At 35.7% G+C, this 26,954-nt stretch overlaps 1 protein-coding gene across 3 annotated transcripts in view; it reads right to left on the reverse strand.

The window, feature by feature from the left end:
• LOC136038683 (uncharacterized) overlaps nucleotides 1-26,954 on the reverse strand; it is a 111,593-nt gene that overhangs the window by 29,934 nt on the left and 54,705 nt on the right. For 2 of the 3 annotated variants that reach the window (XR_010620276.1, XR_010620275.1), the window contains exon 3: nucleotides 8,242-9,010. Coding sequence is in view for 1 of the 3 variants with exons in the window: in XM_065721968.1 (XP_065578040.1) it covers nucleotides 8,902-9,010 (109 nt within the window). In the remaining 2 variants the exon portion in view is untranslated. Of the gene's footprint in view, nucleotides 1-8,241; nucleotides 9,011-26,954 lie in introns of those variants that run through there. The other variant, XM_065721968.1, reaches the window with a different exon arrangement.

The following is a 26,954-nucleotide window of genomic DNA, read 5'->3' on the forward strand; positions in this document are numbered from 1 at the left end:
GTTCGGTGTTTCTTTTCGCGGATGCGGGCAAGAAGACTGAAGCCTCAAAAGTACATTTAGGCTCAAGTTATGTTCATAGCGATTTAGAACCAGTGATTAATCTATTATGTCCCACTGAAAGGGAAATTTTAGGGTTAACAGTGCAATATGGGTGCTGTGGGGGGTAGTTCTTCTATTGCGAAAACACTGATTTGAATGAAAAACGATAGTTTCCAAAATTGATCCATTAAAAGCTGTACTTTATCCTGAAAAGGGGGGATAAACGCCCTAACATCAAGGATAATTCTATTTTGCTGTGGAGAGCAGACTCTTTAAAAAAATAACAGTACAATCGCTAATTAGGGGAGGGTGGGGTTGGCTCGGACAATGTCCGCATGCACCCCATTGTAGTTGTCCGAATCAACCCCACCTGAAAAAAAAGCCTGAAACCTCACCTACGCCTCAGGTCTTACAGATGGCGCCTAAAGCCAAAATCAAAACAACTTAACAAAGTCTAAGTTAAACGTGTCATGCATTAAGAAAGCTAAATGTTTATTAATATAGGCTGATTTAAATCTCAAAGTAAAGAAGATAAAGGATGCCTTTTCTTGTTTGTTTTTTTTTTCACTTTTTTTTTCAAATATTTCCAAAAGGACTGCACGTGGGGTAATAAAACTACATACGCAATTAGAATGTTAGATGGCAGGTGTACAGTTTTTTTCTTTACTAGCAGACGGCGCTGTAGGAAGAGAAGTGCTTGTCCAGATTCACCCCGCGTCCGAACCAACCCCACTCTCCGCTACTTCAACCCTTAACTCCCCCGGTACGGAACTCTTTTCCACCATGTCAGCCCTTAGCTCTCCAGGTACGGAACTCTTTTCCGACCTGTTGGCATATATCCCATGTGTGGAACTCCTTTCCACCATGTCAGCCCTTTCCAGGTATTCCTGGTCCCTCGGTCGACCGCAGTCCACCCCTTCACCAGCCTTATCTCTCGACACAACGCCTTACTACGTCAGTGCCTAATAAATTTCAGTCATCTGGTCCTTCGATCAACCGTAATTCGCCCCTTCACCAGCCTCATCTCGCTCGACACTGCACCTGTCTAACTCAGTGCCATATAATAAATTTTTCATCATATTTTTTTTTCCACTAAAATGTCTGTCTAAAATACTAATCTAACCCTTAAATCCCATACAAAAAAAATCTACCTCTCCCCTGGTCACGTTTTACGTCAGTCCAGTTTTGAGGGAGTCCTTTAATCCGTCCTGTCCAAATTCAGGATCTACGGTTGCTGTTAAAATTCCTGCTTTTTTCAAGAAGTGCGTTTTCAATTGGGGATCCATTACTGACCCAATTACTCTTTGATTCCTATTAGCCTTTTTGCTGTTTCCCTCGATAAGTATATCGGTTATATTGTCCCCCGAAATATCTCCAATATTTACCCTGGCACTTTCTTTTGCCATTAAATTATCCACAGTTGTCAAAAATTTTATGACTGAAGCTGAATTATAATCAGGACTTGAAGCATCAAAATTCAAAGGGGCCTTTAAACCTTTACTTTTTTATATAATTCAAAAATAATGAAGCAATATCTCCACCAAACTCAGCATCAGAAGGATCTAAAATTGGAATTGCGCTCATAACTAAAAGAAATTGATAGTTAAGCTGTAAAAACAAGGCAAAATTTTTACTAAGCACTCCTAACAGATTTCCTGCTCGCGTGCGAACTTAAAATGCATGACACAATCATAAACTGTCCTTCGACGTTCATCACTTCTCTAAAACTAGATTCTGGAGCGAGAACCTTGAACTGGAATGGCGAAACTGGAACCCAGAACCGATGCTGGAACTGGAACCCGGAACCGATGCTGGAACTGGAACTGGAACCTGGAATCCCCGACGACGAAAACAGCAACAGTTCTCAACTTCCGAAATGAGTATTCATTCAGACTTCGTCCAGTTAAGACCAGTGTTGAAAAAGGATTATACTTTGAATAGTGATTTAAGTGTTACGCAATAGAGTTAACTGATACGTTTTGTAAAAGTACTGGATCTAATTACTCAGTGACGAAGAAATTAAATCTTTTTTGGATACTTTTTTTGGATAATTTTTATGAGAAACAGACGAAGGATGGCACGTCTATAAATAAGAAAGGCAATTAATAGGTAACATTTTTCTAATTATCCGATATGTCTGGAGGATTCGAAATTAGAGGACTAGCGTTTGCAAAATTCAAAGGATATCCAAAATGGCCGGTTCGAATTGTGGAGACTGTTAAAAAAAAACGGATCACACTACGCTGATTCTGTTACGGCACGCATGAGGTATTAACGGTTCAAGAATCTCAGCTTGAACCATACTAAGAAAATTTTGATGAGGCTGCGAAGAAAAGAATCAAAGGAGTAGCAAATGTATTCAGCGAAGTTACCACTTTCCCGGATATTTACTTAGAAAAATTAAACTTGGATCGGGCTTCTCTTGCCTCCGTTGTGGACAATGCTCAAAAAGAACTTGAAAATCTGCGAAACGGTTTGAGAAATGGATTTTGATCAAAGGGATCGTGACAACTTGAGCACGGTACCTTCTATAGGGCTAGCATCATCAGTTACAGAAGACATCGTCTGTAAAATCCATGATTCAATTTTGGTTGAATACTAGGCAAATTTCAGTGCTTTTGAAAAAATATTATCTGGGCTCAAAAAGCAAATTGCATCTCTGGAAGACAGAATGGAAGTGATTGAACTAAAACTTAATGGTATTGAACAGAAAACGATAATGGATACGCTTATTTTTAGTGGTTTAAAGCAAGCACAAGGAGCCAGTGTTGAGATGTCAGTGAAACAAGTTATTGGGGAAAAAATGGGACTACCGGATATTGCAAGTTCGCACATCCTGAGCGTTCGTCGGTTCCAGAATCCATCCAATCCAGTCTCCAACAATTCTAAGGTGTCTCCCGTTAGTGTTGTCTTTCGTAATCTGGATGCTGCAAAAAAGGTGTTCATGGCAAAATCGAAACTAGCAAAAACTGGTATATTTGTGTCGGAGTACTTAACAAGAAAGTGCAAACACTTGCTTGATTGGGCTCGAAACAAACTTTGTTCAAAGAACTTATGGTCAATCGATGGAATGATTTTTATCAAACAGGGTCGAAATATCAGGAAAATACGAAGTGGAAAGGATCTTATCGGTGAAGGATCATCAGCTTAATTACTGCTTTTCTCATGTTCAGTTTGTGCAGTGCCATGTTCTCACTCGTTGTTTCTTTCAACTATTTTCCGCTTGCGATACCCTACTTTTTTGTTTCTTTTTCTCATTTATGCTCTTCTTTTTTTTTTGTCTGCTTATACTCTTATCAATTTCTGTTTGCACTTAATGTCAGGGTCCCATGATCGATTGAAATGATGTGTTTTCAGATGTTTCGTTTGGTCAGTCAGGATTTAAAGCTGGATTAAAAAAGTACCCTAATGATAGTTCATACGTTGAACTTGAAGATCTTACTAAATGGGATATATGTAATGGACATTCGTTACTTTTTTGGAATTGCCAAGGATTCCGCTCGGCTAAATGTTCTGTTGTGGACAATGGAGTGTCTTAAATCGCAACCATTGTTTGTAGGCCTATGTGGAAAGTTTTTGAGTGATGAAAACCTGAATGTAATGGATTTTTCTGTTCCAGGGTATAGGGTTGAATATAAAGGTCGCTCTTTTATGCAGAGAGGAGGACTAGCTGCTTTAATAAGCAGTGATGTAGATTATGAGGTAAGACATGACTTTTCACTCTGGCTTGAAGGTAAACTCGAAACATTGTTTATTGAAATAAGGTCGTCATTATCAGAAAAGCTACTGTTTGGAATAATATATAAAGTACCATCATTTTCGAAGAAAGATTTTTTAGATGTATTTGAAAGTCTTTTGTCACATGTTGCAAAAGAAAAGAAAAAGGTAGTGTTAATGGGAGATTTCAAAATTCATCTATTAAATCCAGATGATCGTGTTGATTTCCTTAATACAATGTTGTCGTCTTATTTGTACCCTTTAGTAACAATTCCAACGAGAGTAACGCATTCTTCGGCAAATTTAATAGATAATGTATTTGTTGATGGGCAGTTATTGAATGTTTGTGTGGCCGATGTACTTGTTACTGATGGATCAGACCACCTTGTGTTGATTAGCAAAATTGATAGTTTAAAGGGGAGACCACCAAAAGATGAGATTAAACATCGAGATTTATCAGAAAATAGTTTGAGAAATCTGGCTGTAAATTTGGAACATGTTGATTTTTCGGAAGTTTTCAAATGGAAATGTGAAGAAAAGGCTTATAATTTGTTCATAGATATATTTTTAGCTGAGTTTGATAAATGTTGCCCCTTAAAGTAAGTTAAAAAAAACCTTAGGAAAGTATGAATGACAACTGGTATCCTTGTTTCTGTAAAAATGAAGAATAGACTGTATAAAGATTATTTAAAAGACCCAACGAATGAGAAACTCCTGACTTTCAAAGAGTATAGAAATCGGCTGAATAAAATTAAACGGTACGCTGAAAGAGCTTATTACGAAAAAGAGTTTGAACAGATAAATGGAAACATGAAGCGGACTTGGATTAAAATCAATGAGTCACTGGGGCATAAAAAGGAAAAGGACCAGATTAAAATGATGAATTTCAGTGAAAAAATTGTTAATGATCCAAAAGAAATTGCGGAAATTTATGCAAGTATTTTTCAGAGGAAGGTTCTAAGCTGTGCCATGAAGCAGTTAAAAGATCAAAAAGTCCACCAGTCCCCAAACCTAAACCTCGTCATGTTACTTCTGAACTCCTTTTTACAAATTGTGATGAAAATTACATAAATGAAATAATATGAGAATGAAATCACAATCCTGTAGAGTAGATGAAGTATTGTTAAAAGTTGTTAAAGCAACAAAACAGCACTTGAAGAGGAAACTTTTCCAGAAAGACTTAAAATAGCCCGAGTGCTACCCCTTCACAAAGGGAAGTAAAAAAATTACCCTAGTAATTACCGATCCATGTCTATTTTGCCTTTGTTTCGAAGATTTATGAGAAAGTAGTCCATAAAAGAATGTATGATTACCTTTAGGAGCAGAATCTTCTATGTGATACCCAATTTAACTTTCGCAAAGGACTTTCTACGGACCTTGCAATTCTTAAATTGGTTGAGCGGGTGAATGATGCATTTGATAAAGGCCTAATACCCGCAGCTTTACTTTTAGACATTAAAAAGGGATTTGACACTGTTGATCATGATAAATTACTCCAAATTCTTGAATCATTTTGTGTACGTAATGTGGCTTTAAAATGGTTCCGTTCGTATATTATTAATAGAGCTCAAATTTTACAAAATGCAACATGCCATCTTTCACCGTGTGGAGTGCCACAAGGCTCAATAATGGGACCACTGCTTTTTCTCATTTATACTGACTATTTAAAATATTATTTATCTGAAGCTAATATCATAATATTTGCAGATGACACACTTCTTTTTGTTGCATGTGAAAATCTACCTTCTTTATTTAAAAAAATGGAAGTTCCTCTGACTGAATTTATATCGTGGGCTGATTCTCAGTATTTGACACTAAATTATGGTACAACAAAATATATTTTATTTTCTAGAATCGGATCAGTCTAAATATACCTCAATTTAATTGTAAAAAATAATATTATAAATAGGGTAAAAACCTGTAGATATCTTGGATTTATTATTGATGAGAATATTTCGTGGAATAAACATGCTAAATTGATGGGTAACCAACTTTCAACGTCCCTTGGAGTTATCCGCCGTCTTAAATTCCATTTCCCTAAGAAAAATCTTGAAAATGATTTATCATTCTATTTTTCATCCCTATTTGTCTTATGGATGCTCTATATGGGCAAGCATCTTCATCTCACGTTATAAGAGAATCCAAATCATCCAAAATAAGGCCATTGACATTATATCACCTCTTCAGTATTCAGATAACATTAACCTCCATTTCAAACTTTCTAAAATATTTGATGTGTCAAAGACTAGGGATTTTCAGATTGCAACTTTTTGTTTTAAATATTTTAACAACCTCCTTCCATCGTCATTTGAAAATTTATTCACTTTAAATCAAGATTTGCATACTTATGAAACCAGAAATTCACGTGACATTGTCAACGAGACACCATCAACAAAAAGAGCTTCTTTTTTAATTAGATTTTTTGCACCAGCTATCTGGAATTCAATCCCCTTGGAAATCTGGAACTCAAATAACCTTATTACCTGCAAGCGAGCAGTGAAGGGTCGTTACAGAAATACTGTTTAGATTTGAATATCGTGCGGCCCTCCTCTTTTCGGTCTTTTTCTTTTCTTTTCTTTCTCTTCATCACCCCCCTATTTTTTCTCTTTTTTTTGATAAATCCAGTTGATTCGTTGTTTCTGTTAGTTGATTGTTTAATTATTCTTTAGTTAAGTGTCTACCCTAGTCAAGCACTTTTGTGCTTTCCTGGCAGATTATGTACATGTAATTATGTGTTTTTGTGTAAATATATGATTGAATTGAAATTGAAACGACGACCAGCACACACCAATAACACGGTCGTGCACGAACCGAAATATCTCTCAGGGGACAGTCTCCACGCCACAACCACAGCTGACAATGGCGAAGTCCACCAAAATTGGAAGGTAAACAAACTCACGACACAACCACAGGCCGAAATCCAGAGGATGTTAAGAACTCTATCCTGTCCGGCGAAAACCGCTGCACCACTCTGTAAAGTACTCTCTCTACTACTTTTCTGTAAACGTTTTCTCCTATTTTACTCTCTGTAAATTGTAACTGTCTCTTTGCTCTCTTCTTTAGAGTCCTATGGTAGTGTTGGCCTACAATCTGGGGTTCGACCGGTAGAGGATGTCAAGCGTCTAACTTTTATAAAGTTTGTGTGTCGAGTATAAAAATGTTTATTTACACATATAATACAGTAAATATACACACGACGAGGACAGACACAGAATAAGAACTGAATAAAGTACTCTAAAACGGTGGCGTATATTCACTAAATCAAGGAAATAAACATCGAAGCATGTGACAGGAACTGACATAGTTTAATCTGTCAGTTACTGCAAATACTCAGAATTTATAATATTAATGTAGTCATCTAGGAAGTGGGAATTTCACAGAACTTGAGAATTTAATTATCTATCTAACCTACTTTCACTACTTTCAAAGTTTACACCAACCCCATTCTCCCCTACTTCAAAGACGGTAAAAAGTTAGACCGAAAATGGGTTAATAATTGGGCAGTGACTTGACTGGATAATTCCATGCTGTAAAATCACAAAAAAGGCGTCACACATGATTCTCAATAAATGTCCTACTTTTGCCAGAAATCCCAAGAAACTATGCGGAAATTAAACATTTCACAATTTTTTTTTTGGGGGGGGGGGCGAAGGCCCTCTCTGCTTACGAGCCAGATCCCAAAAATCTCAGCTAAATTTAAAAAAGCAAATATTAAAAATTGTTCGCTAAAATTTTGATTGTTCACCATTGATGATGGAAAATCAAATTATTTAATCTTCTTGTTTGTGTGTTTTGTTTTTATGTCCCTTGTCTGGGATGGCCTTCCACGCCCCTCCTGCCCGATATTTATTTATTTACTTATCCTTGTTACCTCTCTGTAATGAGCTTTTTTCTATTTTGTTTGTCTTTTGCTGTGTTAAATTTTGGAATCATTATTATGATCAGATGTTGATGTTTTGGCACTGTCCCAGCCTTACGAGCTCTGCTCTCTGTTGGAGCATAATATTGTTTTTGTATTTTTTAAGTTGAATAAAGAAAAAGTTGAAGTTGAAGTATTCCAGCTGGGCTATGGGTGTTGATCTATTAGAAAGCTCAACATTTTACTGTTTCGTAATAAAATCAAATACCTTATTGTAATTTTCTAAGGTCACCCTCTCATGTATTGTAAACTCCCATGACGTAGTGGATAAATCATCTTTGAGCTTTTCGATGTTTGCTGGTGTATATCAGAATCTTGGTTTATTATCAGGGGCTATTTGGCGGGCTAGCCAGGGGAGTGGAAGTAAAACTCCTACTGGGAAATGATCCGATGTATCTGATAGTAGCACTTCATTTTTTACGGGATGTATAGATGAGAACACATTGTCAATTAAGGTTGTAGATTGGTTCGAAATTCATGTAGGGATATTTATACAGGTAGTTAATCCGGACGAGATTACTAGTGCCAGTATATCACAAGCCGGACTCGATGACATATCCATCATGTCAACGTTAAAATCACCCATTAGAATTATTTCTGCCTTTTCAGTCAATACTTTCCTAAGAACATTCTCTAATATTTCCATAAATTGTTTCGTTGATCCGCTTTGAGATCTATATATTTCTCCAATTATTATATTTTCTTTGGAGCTAATAGACAATTCTATGAACAGAGATTCAAATACCCGTTCAACGTTTGTCGGCGGATCATCTCTTCTTACGACTGCCAGATTACGCAATGCATAAAATCCTAGCCCCCCTTTTTTGCTATCTCTGTATTTAGAAATACTGAATTATATCCAGGCATGTCCATAAGTATCTAGTTCTCTTTCATTTAAAACTTTCACATAAGCCAATAATTCCAGGGCGAGAATTCCTACATATAAGGGAAGAATTCAGCCCATGAGCATTCAACCCATGAACAAAACCCAGAGGACATCCTCCGTCGTAGCTCCAACATTCCATAACGCAAACTCCTCCACAAAATTACTATCAATAATATTATCTAAATTTTCATCAAAATTCATATTCCGTGTTCTTCCTATCGGGTTTCTTCAAAATTTCATTAAAATTTACTCTACGACTTTCATATTTATCTAATTTCCTTTTCGTGAGATTAGCGTCAGTCCTCGATGGAAACTCAATTTCATACACATTACTACTTACCAATATAGGTGATGAATAGAAACCAGGCTGTAGTCGAGTGAACACGGGCGACATAGACATCCTAATGACAGTAATTCATAAGGCGAAGGCACGAACTTGAATTTTTGTTCTAGAACGGAAAAATATTTACAAGTAAAAAAGTAAAGAAAAGAGTAAATAACATGGAAAGAGAGAAATGGAAATGTAAGAAAATAAATAAAAAACATAGATACGCACATTGCAAAAGAAAGCAAGAAAGGAGTAAATGATATAGTAAATAGAGAAAAGGAAAAATAAGACAATAACTAAAAAATACACACAGATACGAACGTTGGAAAACAAGAGAAGAAAATTTGCATCCCCTCACTTTACTGAGGCGAAAATATTTAATAGTCCATGTCACGCGTCAGAAGCACCATCACTAATAACTACGGATAAAAGCAAGACGAGGGGGTTATGGCATGCATCACTGAACTTAACCCAGTTTGAGCTAGAATTTTTCTTTGTTTCTAGCCATAATTTAGTACCTTGTTGCATGACTTTACTTTGAGATACGTTCTCAGCGGTTACTTTGGAATTTCGAAGCTTTCAAGCCGTACTCAAAAGTTCTTTCCGACGCTTTGGAAGTGCAGATGATAGGTCATTGCTGATGCTCTTTCCTGTGGCTTTTAGGCTACCAACACAAGCCATGACACTATCTTTATGGCTAAGATTCAGAAAGGGTACTTGGTTTTGTTTCTAGTTCTGTACATTGCCGTGAAATTTATATCCTTCGAGTTTTGTACTGGCATTCCTAATAAAAAGTCGTGGGCAGCCTTCAATATTTCGACTAATCTTAAGAGGAATTCCGTGGATTAGCAGATTTTTGCGTTTTACATGCAATTCCGTACTCAAACACTGATCTTTAACCGCTATAATTGCATTTTTAAAATCAGAATTCTCTTGTTTCAGAGCTGAATTCTCTTTACGAAGATTTTCGATCATTTGCTTTAAGTCATCTATACGCTCGTCGAAGTGCTTTTTTGTGACCGACATCGTTAATTATGCAGTAAAGATTCGCCCCCGTAAATCAAATTAGCAAAATGACATTTCAAAGGGACTTACAGGTATGGGGTCCCTTTCTTCATATAAAAATCTAAGGGGCCCCGTAACAAACAGTGCAAAAATTGTGAAAAATTTTTGGGTTTTAATATTACTTTTTAGTGTTATAACAATAGCCTAGACCACAAATATACCTAGAAATCATAAGGGATTAGTAACCAATTAGGCCCTGGAGACTATACATCAAGTTTTACCTTCCCCCCTCCTCGTATCTCCCATAGAACTAATTCTGTATTTATCTGATGATTCAGTAAGAGCTTGAATTTTTTTTTTGCATTAAAATACCCCCTTTGAGGTATCGCCCTTCCTCAATAACTACTAAAAAATCAGGGAAACAAAATTTAGAGGTATAAGTGTCTATTTAAGTTTTGCAATTTGTCCACTGCTTACAGATAGTATTTGTTATTGGGAAAGATAAATACATTTTCCCAAAAGTTTTCTACAGGAGAGGGGTCGCAATTTTCATTGGGTTATAAATTTTTGGAATAATTTAGCTTCAATGAGAATACGTTTTCTATGTGTATTTTGCGGGGAAGGGGGTATTTTCTAAGGTGATGGAATAAATGGTTAGAACCGGAAAAAACAGGTGTTCAATTTATAACACAAACTTGGCCCAAATACCGTGTTCTTAAGAGTGTGATATCATGGTTTTAGCAATAGCTACAATCAAGTAAAAAATGAACCTCAACCCATAGTTTAATGTTTAAGGGCTTATTTGAATGCTATTGTTCATATCTAGGCTACTTGATGCTGACCAATTCTACCATGCCATTGTGCGACATAGCACTAAAAATAAAACTTTGAGTCTCATTTCTTAAGTTTGAATGCATAAAATTGTATCATTGCAAAAATTATGGTCCAATGTCCTTGACTTGAGGTTTGCCAAAACCTCCCATGTGTTCTTCCTTTAAGTACCCTTAATAAGAAACGTAATTATTGTCCTACAAACAGCAATAGATTGAATTACAATATTAGAGGCGTGGTTCTGTTAGCACAGCGTTGAACTTCAAATTAGAGTGTCTTACGTTTGATTCCTGCTTGGGTATTTTTTTTTCTATTACGTTTTTGTCCCTTCTGTACGGTAATTTTTGAAATAATTCACCATTTTGTAAATGTGATTTACTCATTTCTTATACTTGTCAGTTATTTTGACTCAAAAGGGAATAAAGGTTATCCAGTTCATTTTTTGTATTGACATTCTTAGTAGATCTCTAAATCCATACCCCAACCAGTGGCGCAATTTTGTTAAAACTCTGGGAGAGGGGCAAAGTTGGAGCCAGTTTTCCCATATCAAGTGAAAATGACCAAACAAACTGAAAATTGAGCCATGAAGTAAAATAAACGGTAAAGATTTAATTAAGAAAACTGACCCGTTTCTGTGGATTTCTAAATAATGCTCTCTTATCTTAATTTCAATCAATCAATCAATTTATTAATACTAAAGAAAACTATTACAAAAGTAAATCAATTAATAGGCCCAAGAAGCTATGCTTGTAATGGGCCACAGAGAACAAAAATAAAACACTTATAAAATATATATATAAAAAAAAACACTGGAACAAGACAAGATTTTAAAAGAAGAGAAGTGACATACAAATTGGGATAGAATTAAAAGAGAGACAAAAATTATTTAACTGGAAAGACCCGACGAAATAATGCCTTTGCAGAAAGAAAAAGAGGGACATCCAAAGGGATGGAGCTCCATAATAGAATTGTCTGATATACAGGAGACCTCTGAGCTGCTGTAGAGGATCGTTTTGGTAAAATAAATCGTCGAGAAGAATTACGCAAAGAAGAAAAGTACCTACCTGAGCCTGTCCTTGAGAAAAACTGCTGCAGGGTCGGTGGAAGAGTGCCTAGAAAAGCAGAATGCGCTAAATAAAGAGTATTTTTACCTATAATGTGATCCAGCGGAGCTATTCCAGTATCATTATAAAGATCAGAGGAAGGGTAAAGCCGAGGGAGAAGAAAAGTAACCTTCACTGCCCTATTTTGGGCTCTTTGAAGTGAGCAGAGAAGATATTTATTAGTATTGCCCCAGACAGAGCAGCAATAAGAAAGGTAAGGTTGAATAAAAGCATGATAAGGAGAAACCATAATATCAGGAGGAAGAAATGAATTAATCCGGTGCAACAATGAAGACTGGCGGAGTATTAAGGAACGGGTGTGAGTTATATGCGGTTTAAAAGAAAGAAAACAGTCAAGATACACACCAAGAAGTTTCACCATAGTAGCTTGTGGTATAATATCATTCCCAAAAGTCAGGGTGATTGGCTCCCGTACGTTTCTCATGTGGTAAGGGGTCCTAAAGTTGACAATGGCACTCTTTCGGCTGTTAAGAGCCATACCATTTGACCAGCACCAATCCTTTACTTTATCAAGAAGACCTTGAGCTATAGAAGTGGCAGATGGCAGGTCCACCGCAGCAATGAAAAAATTACTGTCATCAGCAAAAAGAACAGGGTGAACATGGGGATGAAGACCTTCAACAAGATCATTAATGTAGATTAGAAACAAAAGTGGTCCAAGCACAGAGCCTTGTGGGACACCTTTCAATACAGCCAAAGTAGTGGAAGAAGTAGGTTAACCAAAACATACTGAGATCTATCTGAGAGGTAGGACCTAAACCAATCTAGTGGGACTCCATGCACACCAAATAAGGATAGTTTAGACAGAAGAACATTGTGGTCAACCATATCAAAGGCCTTTGAAAAGTCAAGAAATAGACCCAAAACACACAAGCCCTTGTCCAGATTAACACGCACAAACTCTGTAGCATCAGTAAGTGCATGTAAGGTAGAGAATGAGGGACGAAAACCATACTGATGGTTAGTGATGAGAGATTTTCCATCAGTCGAATTAGTACTAAATACAAATGAAGAGAGTCGACGATACACTACTTTTTCAACAACCTTTGAGATGACGGGAAGAAGAGAAATAGGTCTGTAGTTTGAAATTAGAGACGAATCACCTTTTTTGTGCAAAGGTAGAACAGTAGCAACTTTAAATGAATGAGGGAAAATACCAGAAGAAAGAGAGAGGTTAGTTATGTGTGAAATCGGATGAGAGAACAAACTGACTAATTTTTTTAAGGACATTATTACTCAAACCAAAACTATCAACTGAACGACTGCTAGGAAGTTGGGAAATAATACTAGAAATCTCAGTAGTATTACATGGGGAAAGGAAAAAAGACTTCTCTGCCAAGGGAAAACAACTTACTCTACTCGGGGGTGGAATTAGAACTGAAGGAAGTGTGGTGAAATACGAATTGAAGGCACTCGCTGAGGATTTTTTGTCCACAACAGAACCATCAGCATTTCTATAAAAACATGGAGAGGAATGTTTGTGTTTCTTGCGAGAGAGAGCTTCATTAATTACAGTCCAAACCTTGCGCAAATTCCCCTTGCATTCATTAATTCGACGCGAAAAATACAGCTTTTTTGCTACACGAACTGAAGAAGTGAGCACATTTTTATAATGTTTATACTTCAAAAGATCATCCTGTGTCTTACTTTTACATGCAGCCTTGAACAAAGACGCCTTCATATGTACATGGGTTGCATTGATCAGACCTCTAGACATCCATGGGCATTTGGGTGTAAAATTCCTTGGCTTATTTCTAAGAGGAAAATGCTTATCCAACAGAGTTCCCATACGACACAAAAATAATCTAGTTGCACAATCAGCATCATTAGCTTCAAGAACACTAGACCAATCATTACTCTGAAGACCATGTATTAAATTAGAAATTTCCTTATCTGTAAAAGTTCTGAAAGAAGACTTACCTTTCTCATCCACAGTAACTCAGTTTTAGGCACAGATAGTGATAGATAAATAGGAAAGTGATCAGAAAGATCAGTGAAAACAAGACCAGAAGAGAACTTCAAATTAGGAGAATGAGAAGTGAAAATATTATCTATTAAAGTGGCAGAATTTCTTGAAGGGTCAACGCGAGAAGGAAAAAAAATTGAAGGAAGTAGCCCTGAAGAAGAAAATACATCAAAAAGATGGTCACATTCATCATTTGATCCAACATTTAACATATTGCAATTAAAGTCTCCCAAAACACAAATTCGTTTTTTAGAGAAAGTCCCCACACCGGAAAGCTGATCAAGCAAATCACAGAACAGATGTGTTGGAAAAGGAGGGGGCTTATAAAACAAACAAACAGTATCACATGCAAACTGGCTTTTCAGATCAATGACAAGAGAATAAACTGTCTTACTATTAGACACCACTGATGTAAACAAGGATTCAAGGTCAGATCTTCTACAAAATTCAATATTAGATTTTATAAACGAAGAAATACCCCCAGAACACTTTGTTACCATTCTAGGGACATGAATAGCAATATAACCATCCATATCATAAGCTGTAAAATTATCACTATCAGATAACCATGTTTCTGTCAAGCCTATGACATCAAAAGGGCAAGAATTATTAGACCACAAATACGATTTAAGACTGTCCCACTTATCTCTTATTCCACGCACATTCAAACAGAATACATTAAAGCAACTATTTGAAGAGAGTGAGGGCAAAATGTTATCACAATAATCAATGGTGGTGTGATAATTGCAGCTAGAACTAACCATAGATTCAAGGAGAGGGTCAAAAGTGTGTGCCTCTTGTCTACCAGCACTACTTGGTTGATCAAATATAACTGAATTAAGAATAGAAGAATTCAAAAGAAAGGAGAAATCACCCATATATACTACACATGACAAATGTATACAACAACTTTACAAATGAACACAATATCCATACAAGCAGGCTGAAGTAAGAGAGGGTGGATTGAAAGGTAAGACATATAGGCAACAATAGAGAAAACAACTACAAGAACAAAGACAATAATAAACTACTAGGTTCAAAGGGAATAAAAATAATAAACAACATTATGCAGCATAAGAAAAACTATTAAATCATAAATAAATTTACAAAACAGAGCTGAAAAAGAGAAATGATTTATTTCGGTCCTGGGAGGGGCTTGGATGGACTTGGATGAGCTGTAATTAATTGATAGAAAGTATCAACTTGAGATGCCTCTTTGACAGTAATCACTTTACAATCAGAAAGCTTTGTGAGTATTTCTCCTCCACTAGACCATGTAGACCTCTTCCCAAGCTTTGATTTAGTATAATTAAGTAGCTGAAGTCTAGACTTTGTGAGTGACTCAGAAATAAAGACACCACTACCTTGCAAACATTTCTTTTCTCTAAGAATGAGCTGCTGCATTCTAGAACTGCAAAATTCCACAACAAGTGGACGAGGTTTCAAACCTGAACCTTGTTTACCAATTCTTCTAGCAGAAACTATATAATTCTGGGTCACAGGAATACCAGGAAATCTAGTACTGCAAAATCCAAGGAATCTGCTTTCAGAAGCTTCTGGATAAGGGTCTTCTTTTAAACCAAATAGGACCAGCTGATTTGAGAGTTTCATTTGGTCAAACTGATCACTCAGACGATCAACATTGGATTGAATTGGTTTCAGAGAATTTCGCAGCTTTGACAAACCTGAGTCAAGCAAACTCAGGGAGGATTCAAGCTTTGTCATCCTCAGATCATATTGTTTGAGTGATTTTTCAACAAGCACATTAAAATCCATTTTCAGGCTAGAGTATACCTCTTGTTTGATTATTTCTATACTGTTGGCATCAAAAGTAGCAGGTTCATGACTAGGGGTAAGTTTTTTAACAGAGGCCTCAACCAATGGACCAACTTCAGTAGACAGTGCTTGACTGACAACTTCTGCCATTGTAGTTTTGAGCGTTTGATCATTCAGCTTCTGCTTATTCTTTAGAGTGTTTAAGTGAGAGGTGAGCAATGCAATTTGATCATTAATGGATTCAGTACCACTAAACTGGATGGAGCAGTCTGATCTCATCTCTCTGGTGTTAGGTCTATAGCTCTTTTTTGAAGTATCACCCATGATTTAAAGATATAGCAGAGATATAGGCATCAAGCACAAAATAAAAAGACTGTACCTGGAGGGTCCCCAATTGCACCCCTGGGGTTGGGGCTGATAGACTTGCCTGCCTTTCCCACTGGACTTGTTGGCAGGCTAAACCAGCTATTCATACAATTCCGAATTTAATGGATAGATTAAAGATGCCACATATTCCACTTAAATAAACAATAAAAATTTCCAGTGTGTATATTTAATTTTGAATTTAGTTTATAATTCACCATTTTTTTAAATGTGGTTTACTCATTTCTTATAATTGTCAAGTATTTTGACTCAAAAGGGAATAAAGGCCATCCAGTTCATGGTTTCTAGTGACATTCTTAGTAAATCTCTAGATCCGTACCCCAACCAGTGGCGCAATTTTGTTAAAATTCTGGGAGGGGGCAAAGTTGGAGCCAATTTTCTCAAATCAAGTAAAAATGACAGAACAAACTAAAAAATGAGCCATGAAGTAATATAAAGGGTAAACATGTAATAAAGAAAACTGACTAGTTTCTGTGGATTCTTAACTACTTCAGGCCTATCTTAGTTTGGACCACATGTTTAGAGAACCTAAATTTTAGCTTAGGACGGAGTTGTGGGGAAACTGGGGGACTTAGCACTGAGAGGGGCAGTTGCCCCTTCTGCCCCATAGAAATTTTCGCCCCTGACGCAAACCCCTTTTCACTTAGGGGTTTGAAAAGTTTAGGTATTTGGTTTAGGAACCACTCAAAGTCAGGAACAAAGATAAGCAAGGATTGCTTATCGTTAAACTTACTTGTTCAAATTATTTACTTATTTTTTTATTTAAGTTACAAGATAAAAAATTTGTAATTTATAGTCGATAGAGAAATCATAGTTCTATAACCTATTTGCATTTTTATCTGTGATGTTTTTTGTTGTTGTCAGGTGACATTCTAGCATTGCATTTTTTTATTGCTATTCCACACCTGTATGTCCAAAGTTTTTTGGTCTTTAGCAGAGGGCTGGTGGGTATGTGTAGTGAAATTTGCTAGAGATATTAACTTTTCTCAGCTTTTGAAAACCTAGAAGATCTTCTTCACAAAATGAAATCGATGAGCTATGAAAATATTAGAAATATTCTTTTAGTGTGCAGTTCATTTTTAATACAAAAGAACGCATGTTTTTCTGCCTACTGAGCACGGCATTAAACGTGTTTAAAAGGTTAGGTTAGGTCTAACGTTTGTCCCGAATCATTTCATCAGCACTAGCATAGTTGCATGCTTTAACGAGGATTTTCAGTTCTGTGATACATTTTTCTGTGCTTTCTCCTTCAAGTTGGTCACATTTTTGGAATATATACCTGGGAAAACGTACTAATGGTGACTGGTGCAGCATATACATGTAATTTTTGCCGGTAAGTGTCATCTTTATAAATAGATTTATGTTTTGAAAAGTAGTTTGATGAACCGACAGTTAGATTTCTTAGCTATATTCATCCCTAGCTGCTCTAAGGAGCTATTTACAAAATTGGTCTGTCTGTCTAAAAAGCTAGTCTGTTTTTGCAATCTCAGTCACCTTTAAATGAAACTTTTATGGCATTCCATTTTATTTGTTACAGTGTTAACAGAGAAAATGCAAGCAAAGGTGTAGATTAGCAAATCTAGATAAAACAAGTCTATTTTAGTGTTTAGTGCTCATTCAGTTGGGCTGTAGAATTACAGGATTACTTCCAAATAAAACCAACATATCTACATCTTTTTAAAAATTCATTAATGGGTTGATAAGTATTTGCAGTAGTGTTTTTGTGTATCAGTGTCCTATGCTCTGCAACCTTTACTGTATGAGTAACTACTTTGCACCTTCACCAAAGTTATAAACCAAGATTCTACACAGAAGATTCAAAAGAGGCCAAACAAGTTATCTTGAACTTCTTAACAAAATATTTGAACTTACCCCTGCGCTATGAAAGGGCACAACAGTTTGAATTTGTTATTTCTTCATTTATACTCTGTCAACAAAGAAGCAGCTTACAATTTGAGTCAGTCTTCAAAAGTTAATATTCTTTTTATTTTTCAGTCGTTGGGTTGAATCAAACACTGTTGACTGACGATTGAAAAAAGAATGTCAAAAGAAGAATTCATGTGAGACAAAAAATGCTAATCAAGCAAGGCTTAAAAAAAACACGAACAGTTAATTATAGCTATGCAACACAGCTACTGTGTCAAATCTTACTCTGAGAATTTTTAAATCCGAAGCAATGCAATCTTGATTTATTTTCTGTTTTTATCTTGTTCCTATTTCTTTTAAAAAGATTTGTCATAATATCTATAGATTTTTATTGTACATCTCATAACACAAAACAACATAGCAAAAGTAATAAGTAAAAAAAAAGAAAGAAATGCAAAGAAAAGTCAACACTGAAGCAATGTGACTATCTTACTAAAGGGTTTTCAGAATGGTTGTGTTGAATTAACGAGGCTTCTTTTCTGCCAAGGTTCTTGCAACAACCCTGCAAGGTGTTACTACAGCTGTGTTTGACAACTGGGGTCCGTACTATCAAGCTGAATTCAAATCCACTGTGCCACCACAGGACAAATTTTGTCAGGTGAATGACTTGAAAACCTTACTAGACCGTGTTAGACCCAACTCTTGTACAGGTTTCACAAGGTTATTTTGTGCCTGGTTTTGCAACTACTCTGCCTACGTGACCATTTTAAGAATTACACATTCCTTGAACTCGTATTTTGAAGTACATACCTTCAAAATTTTTCATTCAACATGTACTACCTTTTGATGACCTCTTACAGTTTATGCGCTTCAACAATGAATGCTTGAGAAAAAGACTCACTTCTGATGTAAGGCACAAAAAAATTATTTTGAGCCTCTTACCTTTACCTAATCTTGAATTTAGGGTTTTTAAAAGTTGTAGTAGGGGTAGTAGTAGTAGTATTAATTTATTATCCAAGAGAAATAACAGACAAAATCAATTGGTAGCTCACCAAAATCGCCGCTTGCGAGGGTGTGCTACTAACAAAAAGATAGAGGAGAAAAATAAAATAAAAACAGAACAAAAAATAATGAGTTAATCCATAATAAGAAGGGTGAAACCGTGTACTGAGAAAAAAACTTACATAATTAATTCATACACAATAAAACAACATAATATCATGATCCAGAAGCGAAAAAAAAACAATAAGCAATTATTGCCAATACTAAATCCATCAATCTCAATCTATTTCAAAGGTACACTTACCAAGAACCCCAAACGCAGCTGGGTTTTGAATTGATTAATGGGCAATTCTTTGGTACTTCGAAGAAGCTTATTCCACAGCTTAGCCCCTCTATAAATAACTGAAAAAGCAGTCCTACTTAAAACTAGGCCATCAATATCTCCACTTGTTCGAGTTCTGTGACCATGAAGATTATATCTTTCCCGAATAATTCCTGTAAAACATTCTGGAACGCACCCATAATAGTACTTATACATAAAAACCAGTGTATACAAATCACGCACTGCGGCTACAGACATTATATTATATACTACATTAATTGCTGAGGTAAGTTGTTGTTCAGTTGAAGCAACACACATCAATGTCGCATCATCAGCAAATAAGGGTGGAGTGATTTTGGATTCCGAAAATGAAGGATCCACTAGATCCCTAATTCTAGAAGTAGTTACAACAGCATTTGGCAGATCATTAATAAAAATCAAAAAAGAGTAGGACCTAACACAGAGCCCTGGGGGATACCAGATTTATTAAGACTCTTACTTGAAGAAAACCCATTAATGTGAATATACTGCTTTCTTTTTTTTAGGTAATCACAAAGCAAAGCCAATTTAGACCCTCGTAGTCCCTAAAATTCCCATTTTCGAAGTAGTAGTTGGTGGTGAACAGTGTCAAATGCCTTAATCAAATCAAGAAACAGACCAGATACTATAAACTTATTGTCAAGAGCTCCTTTGATTACCGAAGTTATATATGATAATGCCGTCTCTGTGGTTCTCCCGTTCCTGAAGCCAAATTGAATTGGATCTAACAGCTTATGCAGTTCCAAATGATCATAAACTCTAGTGTTAAGACACTTTTCTAGCACAAGAGAAATAATAGGTAAGACCGAGATAGGCCGATAATTTCTAAGATCGTTCTTATTACCGCCCTTAAAAACTGGGGTAATCTTAGCAATTTTCAAGGAATCAGGAAACGTTCCCCGTTTCAAGCACAAATTAGGGAAGGAAGTGAACTGAGGGAAGTAAGAACATCATCAACATAAGGAAACGCTATTTGTAACACCAGAAGATTGAGTGAATAACTACCTGCCGGTTTTTTCATCCCAAAAGATAATTTCCTCTACTTCCTCACGAAAGAAGAGTTTCGTATACATAGAAATATCAATTGGAGTCTTCATAAAAAAAAACTCCAAGGGAGAATCATCATCAGAAGATACAATATGGGAAGATAAAACTACCCCAATATTAGCAAAATGTTTAGAAATAGCTTCACATATCTCTTCTGCTTTCTTCTTTGACAGGCCATTCTGCATTATTACTTCGTCGGGAATAATAGAGTTCTCGTCGATATCACACTTTTAATTATTTTCATATTTTTACAGTGTTACTGCAAGTCTCAGTGAATTTATTTACGAAATATTTTTTTTTACATTTTTCAGTAATTAATTCAGGGCAATCCTATAATTTTTTATAAAGTCTTAAGCAAATCGGATCAATCCCGTTATTTAAGGAGTTCTTATAAAGTTGATCTCTTTTATTAATACAACGTAACAAGTTACATGTTTTTGTCACTAACAAAATAAGTTTATTATAAAATCTTTGAAAACTCGTGTTTATATCATCCGTAAGATCGACCAAATTATTCAAATCGACTTCTGCAATTGCCTGCTTAAATTTTGAAGATTACTCCGGCTAAACACATGCATTTGGCTCTTAGGAATTATTTGGGCTGGCTTTTGGGAATAAAGAGATCAAATCTTGTTGAAATCCCAAAATGGTCCGATACATCAGTAATAATAACTGTCGGAGCTGAAAAAACCAAATTTGAAAAAATAATGTCAATAAGCTTCTATGATGAGATGGTTACTCGTGTGCATATATTTACTGTTGGAAATAAACCATAGGACATACAAAGCTGCAAAAATCCTTAGAAACACTCGCATCAAGCTCATGAAGGTCAATATTAAAATCCCCGAGCATCATAAATGGATGTGAACCAGTTGTTAGTTTCTCCAGCTGCTTATCCAAAAGATCCATAAAGATTGTTACGGAGCCCGATGGCGGCCTATACAATATAATAGCAAATGCATCTTTAGGTTTCAGCCTAAGCTAAAGAATAAATTGTTCCAAAACCATTTCCTGATATAGTACTAAGTCATTTCTTACCAAAACCTCAATATTACTTCAAATATATACACCATTTCCTCCATGTTATCTAAACTGTCGATTCCTATTGTAATATTTATATCTTAGAATGTTTAAAAGAGCGGAGTTGTGGTCATTCAGCCAGGTTTCAGTAAGACCAATAACCTGAAAAACTGAAATATCACATATTTCATCAAACAAATTGAACGAAGAATTTAGCACTTGGCAATTAAGATGGAAAACATTGAAGTCTCTCGCATTGAATTCCATCTTTAAACAAATATTTGGAGTTAATAGATTTATAATGCATTGCTACCCCAATGTCATAACTCCGATACAGCTGCTCCGTAAATGCACCCCCAATATCTACATTGGAAGCTTCCAGAGTATTAAGACGGCTAATGCTCCGGGAATCTCGATCACAATTATCCGTTGTCATTAAACCAAAAAAACCCTCGGCATATGGTTTCAATAAAAATAACAATGAGACACAAAATAGAAAAACAAATTGAAGGACAAAAACAATCCACTTCAAAACACTAATAAGAAAAAGAACAGGCGATGGAAATTTTGTCTGTAACCTGTTCATGTATAAAGCTCAAGCTCCTATCGCAACGGCTAACAACTTAGTAAAAAACACAAACCCCAACATCGTAAGATAACTTAAAAACTAACTTAATCAACCAAAATACACAAATTATGGTATCAACAGACCCTTTGCATAGTACCAAAGCACTTAAGCTACAATGTTATTTTTTTTATACAAATAACAGGGAGTAATGTTGGGGGTACCTAGGATTCCACTCCTTTATCCATTAGACATTTACGGATACCCAGGAGTTCCTTACGCACAATATGCACACGAGGCGTAACATTATCACCAATAAAAACATTCTTATAAATGTTGAACTATTTCTCTTTAATTTTTACGCATTTTTCAAAAGAGAAAATCGAACCTTTGTATTGTCCCGCTTTCATTTTAACAAACTTTTTAGAACACTGAACAACACTAAAAGATGGCAAATTCGATACATTCGAAATCAGAGACTCGGCATATTCGATATTTACTTCATTTAAGCCCCAAAATAATAAGTTGCACATTTTATTGCGATTTTCTTCAATAAAAGATTGGCTGACTACTGAATTAATTTCCTCATTACAATTATTAATTATCTCCGATTGGCCCTTCACTATATTCTTCAAAACCAGAATTTCAGATTTAACTGTTGCAAGTTCATTCTCAAGCATATTATTTTTATTTTCTATCCATGTAACACGATTGGTCACTGCACTTACATCAGATTTTATCTCCAAGACAATGTGTTGGAGTGGCTCAATGTTTATATTTATGGACAGCACAATTTTCAGATTTTTAATAATTTTCTCGGCATTTCTTCTCTGAGAATCAGTGAGAACGCTACCATCAGAATTATTTGTTGAATTTATCACAGGGTCCGATAAGTCCGCTTCAATTTGGTTACGTTTACCGCTACCTTTCTTTTCCATAGTAATGGTATGAAAATAAGACTATTCGCCTACCTTTATACGAACTATATTCACCCACGCTAGTTCCCAGCGTGCAATGTACATATGCGTTAAAAAGGCACGTCTTACACCCAAATAAATAACTTTCTTAAAACGGAAATCGCTGCCCAAAAATTACAGGATGCAGAAAACTCCTTCTTATCCAATTATCGATTAAACTTATTTCAAGCTATCACGAGTTCTCACAGAGTAAAAAATATTACATAGCATTCGCTGCGTTAGGTTAAATGCAGTCAAACAAGTTCACTCATTGACTGCTGAATGAGTACTTTAAACCTATATCAAAAATCTAGGTGGGAAAGATCTTAAAATTATGAAGTCTTAGTATTTTAGTAAGATTTCCCAAGTATTTATTTTAAGGCCTTGTTAAAAGTTTTGCATTTGTAGACTACTCGCTTCCTTTAGTTCTTTAGCCAGTGCAAAGGATTTATCTGTGTAAGACTGAAACTTAAAGTTGTTTAGTTCTTTTAAACTATATTGAATAGTTCTACAAGTTCCCGCACATTAAGTTGCTAAAAATTCATTTAAATTGATTCTGGAGATGAAGTCAGGTATACAAACCATCCTAAATATATCTTGCTTTAATAGCACATAAAGAACTGTTTCCCTACTTTCATTCATGGATGGACACGGAAATGGCAATCCAGATTAAGGAGCGCTTATGCTTTGACCTTGACCTTTCAAGTTTTGGAAATCCTTTACCCTTTTAAGATTTAACAGCTGAATCCTCCTAGTCTGGCACAAGTCTTGGCAAAATGTAAGCAAAGGGCACCGTCTTGGTCAAAATTTCAAATAGACGAAGAGTGGGGAGAGTAAAAATCCAGGTGATATGACACAATCTTGCTATAAGTTTCTGACTTCTGAAGGTTCACTTAGGAGAAAACAATCCAATGAGAAACCAAAATTTGGCAGCCTGAAGTTTACTACTCTGTTATTTTACGCTGTACCATTTTCGAATGTGTATGAATGAATAGTACTTTTATTAACAAGCAAACTCTCACAACATAAAAAACTGCCGAACTTGTTGTCAGCTTTCTGTCAGCTAGTCTACATTGTATATAAAGAAACATAAGCACAAAAGTACAAATATATAAACATAGTCCACAACAATGAGCCCAACTGCCTTGTCAAATAAAAATTAGTACAATGAAAAAAATAAGTACATAAGTAAAAAGCAATTAACATAAGTAAAATGAATAAAAATTAGTATAGAAATAGAATAATGTCAATAGTATGTCAGATAAAAACGAAACATCAAAACTGACGCATTAACAATATAAATGACACATTATTATGATGCATTACAAATTTCCTTTATTTATTATTTCAACAAACGCTGGTACAAAGCTCTTACTTTAGCACTCAGTTCTTGCATTATTGGGATTTTTTGTGCTTTTGATCGAGGTAAACTGGGCTTTGGATGGCAATAATGGGCTTGGAGTATACATTGGAAGCGTGGGTTACAACGCAGATTATTTCCGAAATTGGTACAAGAGTAACATGTCGGCCTGCCAAGATAGGGAGGTGGAATTCCTTGAGAAGGAAAATGGTAGGCTCTTTGCCTAGACCGTGTATGATTCTCAGGGCTCTCAACTGGATAATTTCTAGTCTATCGGACTGATCCAAGGTAAGCCCGAAATGTCACACCGGGCAAGCATACTCAAGCTGTGGACGGATAAAAGATGTATAAAGGCGGAGTATTTGTGCTTTTGGACACGAAAATTTAGCAAATAGCTTAAGGAGAGCCAGAGATGTACTAGCCTGTTTGACAATAGAGCAAATGCGGGCATCCCATTTCAAATCGCTAGTCAGTGTCACCCCTAAGAGTTTAGTTTTTGTTACAATTATTTCATTAGGTATCGGGGTCACAAATGATGGCTTTTATTTAAGAAAACTAAATGTCATAATATGAGATTTATGGAAGTTCACTTTCATTTTTGATTGGGCTGCTTCAATTACAACATCTTCGACAATTTCCATTGCGCTGTTCTTAATATTTTTTTTTTGCACTTTTCGAGCAATGACATGTCCTATGTCCTCCACAAACTTCCATTGATTGGCTGATTCATTTGCAAGATTGTTAATCATTACCAAAAATAGCATAGGACCTAAAAGTGTACCCTGCGGAACTCCGCAAGAAATAGGGAGTGAATCAGAATATACATTTTTATACTTAACAACTTGACTCCTATTTGACATAAAATATGTAATAATATTGACTAGAAAATGGGGGACATTAAATTCATTGAGCAATTTTTCAACTAACACATTATGACTTACTAGATCAAAAGTCTTTTGGAGGTCAATTAAAAGGAGATTGAGCTAGATATCTGGCTCGTCAAGTAATTTATATACAGTATCGAGGAGACTGACCAGGTAATCTGTTGTTGATACACCTTTCATGTTTCCGATTTGTCGTTCATCAATAAGTACAAGGATTGTGTTTTTAAGCCAATCTGCTGCGAAACTCTCATACAGTTTAGAGAATACTGGTGTTAAGGTACACGTAACACTGGAGAGACGTTTCAGCAGTTTTAGAGATGTATAAGGAGACAAAAATTGTCTGACAATTTTTATTGCATCTTTAACCACCACTGAAGCTTATGATCCTACTTTGAAATCAACTGATTTAAGTCACTCATGTTTCTCCTTTAATAAAGTATAAAATCTTGACGACGAATCTGCTTCAAATGGCACCTCTTGCTCACAAGATAGATTTTTTCCAAAACGTGTTTATAAATCTCCGGTCACAAATAAATCTCCGGAATGAATGTTATGTTAAATACAGTGGCGTCAATTAGGAGGGGGTCTGTGAAAAATTGAGAAAATTGGACTATACTTCCTAATTTTTCAAAAATCCAAAATCATATTCTCTAGGTTTTCCTAACTCAGTAGATTGTTTTGTTTTTGTTTTTTCGAAAAATACGTTCAAATGATCAATGATTAAGATTAGCTCTGCTGCAGAGTAGTGAAAGTTTTGTTTGTGTTCAATGAAATATACTCATACTCCCAGGTAAACTGATTTAACCAAATCGTTTTATACTGCCTGTATAAGCAGTATACTTGTTGATTTTACTTATTGATTTTCTCTGAGAAGTTAAAAATTTCAATTCCTCGAAATATATTTTCCTTGCCGTTAAGTTCAAACAGCTTAAGTGTATTAAAGTAGATTCGTTGCAGTAAAACGGTTCTTAACCTTGCCCATGCAGGGGGTATGGGGTATTGTCTAAAGGGTGATTACAACTAGGGTAATGTTCCCTTAGGTTTAGGTGAGTTGTTATTATTAGTAGTTGAACAAAGAAATTACGACGTCAATTAAATTTCTCTTTCCTGTTTGTTCTGTTCACAGGCTGAAATAACATGTTTCTTCCTGTTTGTCCATTTCATATGCTAAAATAACATGTTCCGTATTTCATTATAATTTTTGAAATTATTATCTTAATTAAGCAATATTATTATTACGGTTTTAGTCTTTAAGTCACATAATCATGTTCTGATTCGTATTTTTGTTTGAAACTCAATTTAATTTTTGAGTTTTCTTGTTCGTTGTCTTGCTTAGCTTTTCGGAGTTTTTTGTCAACTTGCGTAATTGTCCATGATTCACAGTTACTAAAATCACTGCTCTGTCCTGTTTATCTGTCACCGACTCACACTTGCTAAATTAAAACGTTCTTTCATTGTTTTGTCTTCTAATCGCAAATTTCATTATGCAACATTTTCGTTTGCAATTGAATGAGTTTTTGCTGCTTTTTGTTCCTTGGCTTTTTCGTTGGTTGTTCAGTAGTTTGTAATCTTCGTTAGTTTTGCATGTGTCAGAGAATATAAAACGATAGAACCACTCCTTGGGGGGGGGGGGGGTAGGAAATGAAGTAATTTTTATTCTTGAATTTTACTCATCAATATGAAGTCACTCATGAGACTTAAAAATTCATGAGCAGGTGGTTTTTGGATTGAGTTTTGATGTTAGAAGGAAATATTTAGAGAACATTGGGACTTCTTGGGAGGGTGTAAAGAGGAAGGCTTTGAACAGATTGGGATGGAGGAGTAGACCGCGCAGCTGTGTTAGAGTCATGTGGCTTGGAACTACAGTGAGTATTTAGTGGTAGTAACTGGACTAAGAAATTATTATGTAAATCATAGA

Source organism: Artemia franciscana, chromosome 18, assembly GCF_032884065.1.
Source record: "Artemia franciscana chromosome 18, ASM3288406v1, whole genome shotgun sequence".
NCBI classification, from domain to species: Eukaryota; Metazoa; Arthropoda; class Branchiopoda; order Anostraca; family Artemiidae; genus Artemia; species Artemia franciscana.